The 1,369-nt window shown below is 33.5% G+C and overlaps 1 protein-coding gene across 1 annotated transcript; it reads right to left on the bottom strand.

Moving 5' to 3' along the window:
* Positions 1 to 288: 288 nt before the first annotated feature.
* LOC103398965 (formin-binding protein 1-like) lies at positions 289 to 1,038 on the bottom strand (the record flags this gene model as incomplete). The annotated part of the gene is made up of 3 exons (XM_008337724.1): positions 1,030 to 1,038; positions 513 to 655; positions 289 to 425 (listed from the first exon to the last, which is right to left on the bottom strand). Coding segments are annotated over exons 2-3 (253 nt in total), but the record flags the coding sequence as incomplete, so codon positions are not given.
* Positions 1,039 to 1,369: the final 331 nt, after the last annotated feature.

Below are 1,369 nucleotides of genomic sequence, written 5' to 3'. Positions count from 1 at the left end.
ATATATAAAAAAATATTTATTTGAATTTGTTAATAATTTTATTTTATTACTTATTTTATTTAGGTACTTTTATTATTTATTTATACATTTTAAATAAATACTTTCATAAAATTATTTCATAAAAATATATTTTATTTAAAAAACAAACAACAAACTTTTAAAGTTTAAACATAATAACGTTTTTTTGTTATTGTGAAGTGTTAAAGCTGCTTTTGAAAAAAAAATTCCGGTGCAGATTTTTAGATTTTATTTTTTTATTATTAAAGAGTAAAGAAACATTTATACTACCTTGAAACTGGTAAAGAGACTTGCAGGTACCAATACTGGGCAGAGGCTCTTCCTCATCAAATTCTTCATCAAACTCTGAACTGCGTGACTTAAAGTGAAGCTCTGCATTTTGGTCCTCGGTGTAGCTGCCATCAGGACTGAGAGGGAAAAGAAATGAAAAAAGTGATTTTTACAAATTTTTTATTCGAAACACCACATAAAAATGTGAACTATAATAACCGTACCTCTCTCTGCTGGCGGGACTCCTGTTGTCCAGTTGTTTCAGACTGCTGCTGCCTGGTGTCGTCCCCTGGGAATTTAACCCACAACCTCCGCTCTGTCTGGGGCTGGGATAAGACATTCTGCTGTCGACTTCCGACAACCACACCTGCAGAGACATATGGAACATGTGTTAGCATAAACATAGCAGAAATGTGCTAACACACAGGGTGTACGGTTCTAAACCAGCAGTTCTTCTCACACAGTGGACCAAAATATTTGTTTTTAAAAGTAAAAAAAAAAATCATAATACGTGTTTGAGACGAACCAGTAACAATACCTCATAGGACTTTTCACTCTAACCCCAAAATAAATACTTGTGCTGGTATTGGGACAACCCTGGTTTCAACATAATTTAGCTAGCACATAAATTTAAATTTATATATTGTGTGTATATATGTGATAAAATACTACAACTGCAAAGAGTTCATTGGACTTTCATTTTTTATATATATACATAATTAAATAGATGTTACATCTCACCCCAGAGCACAAAGAAGAAGCTTATTCTCACTTATGCTAAGCTAAAGCGCTGTCGTGTCTGAGCAGCAGTAAACAAGTCACCGGCTTTACTTATTGTCAAGACAAACCAGAACAAAAGAGATCTTCATAAAATTCCAATCACCAAAAATCTGATACTTTTCATAAATTCATATATTTATTTTTTCTGCTAAGAGGCTGTATTAGCCTACATGCTAACAGCAACACTGTCTTCCATTGTTGACAAATCCAGAATCATGTGGTAACGACCTCAGACAGAGGACAAGGTGTATACAATTATACTGTCTATGCTTTGTGTGTACAGTGTGTACTGCAGTATGAG

This window comes from Cynoglossus semilaevis, unplaced genomic scaffold (assembly GCF_000523025.1).
Source record: "Cynoglossus semilaevis isolate Cse_v1.0 unplaced genomic scaffold, Cse_v1.0 scaffold3057, whole genome shotgun sequence".
NCBI classification, from domain to species: Eukaryota; Metazoa; Chordata; class Actinopteri; order Pleuronectiformes; family Cynoglossidae; genus Cynoglossus; species Cynoglossus semilaevis.
Note: the sequence above shows the minus strand (reverse complement) of the source record. Positions and strands in the feature narration are given on the sequence as shown.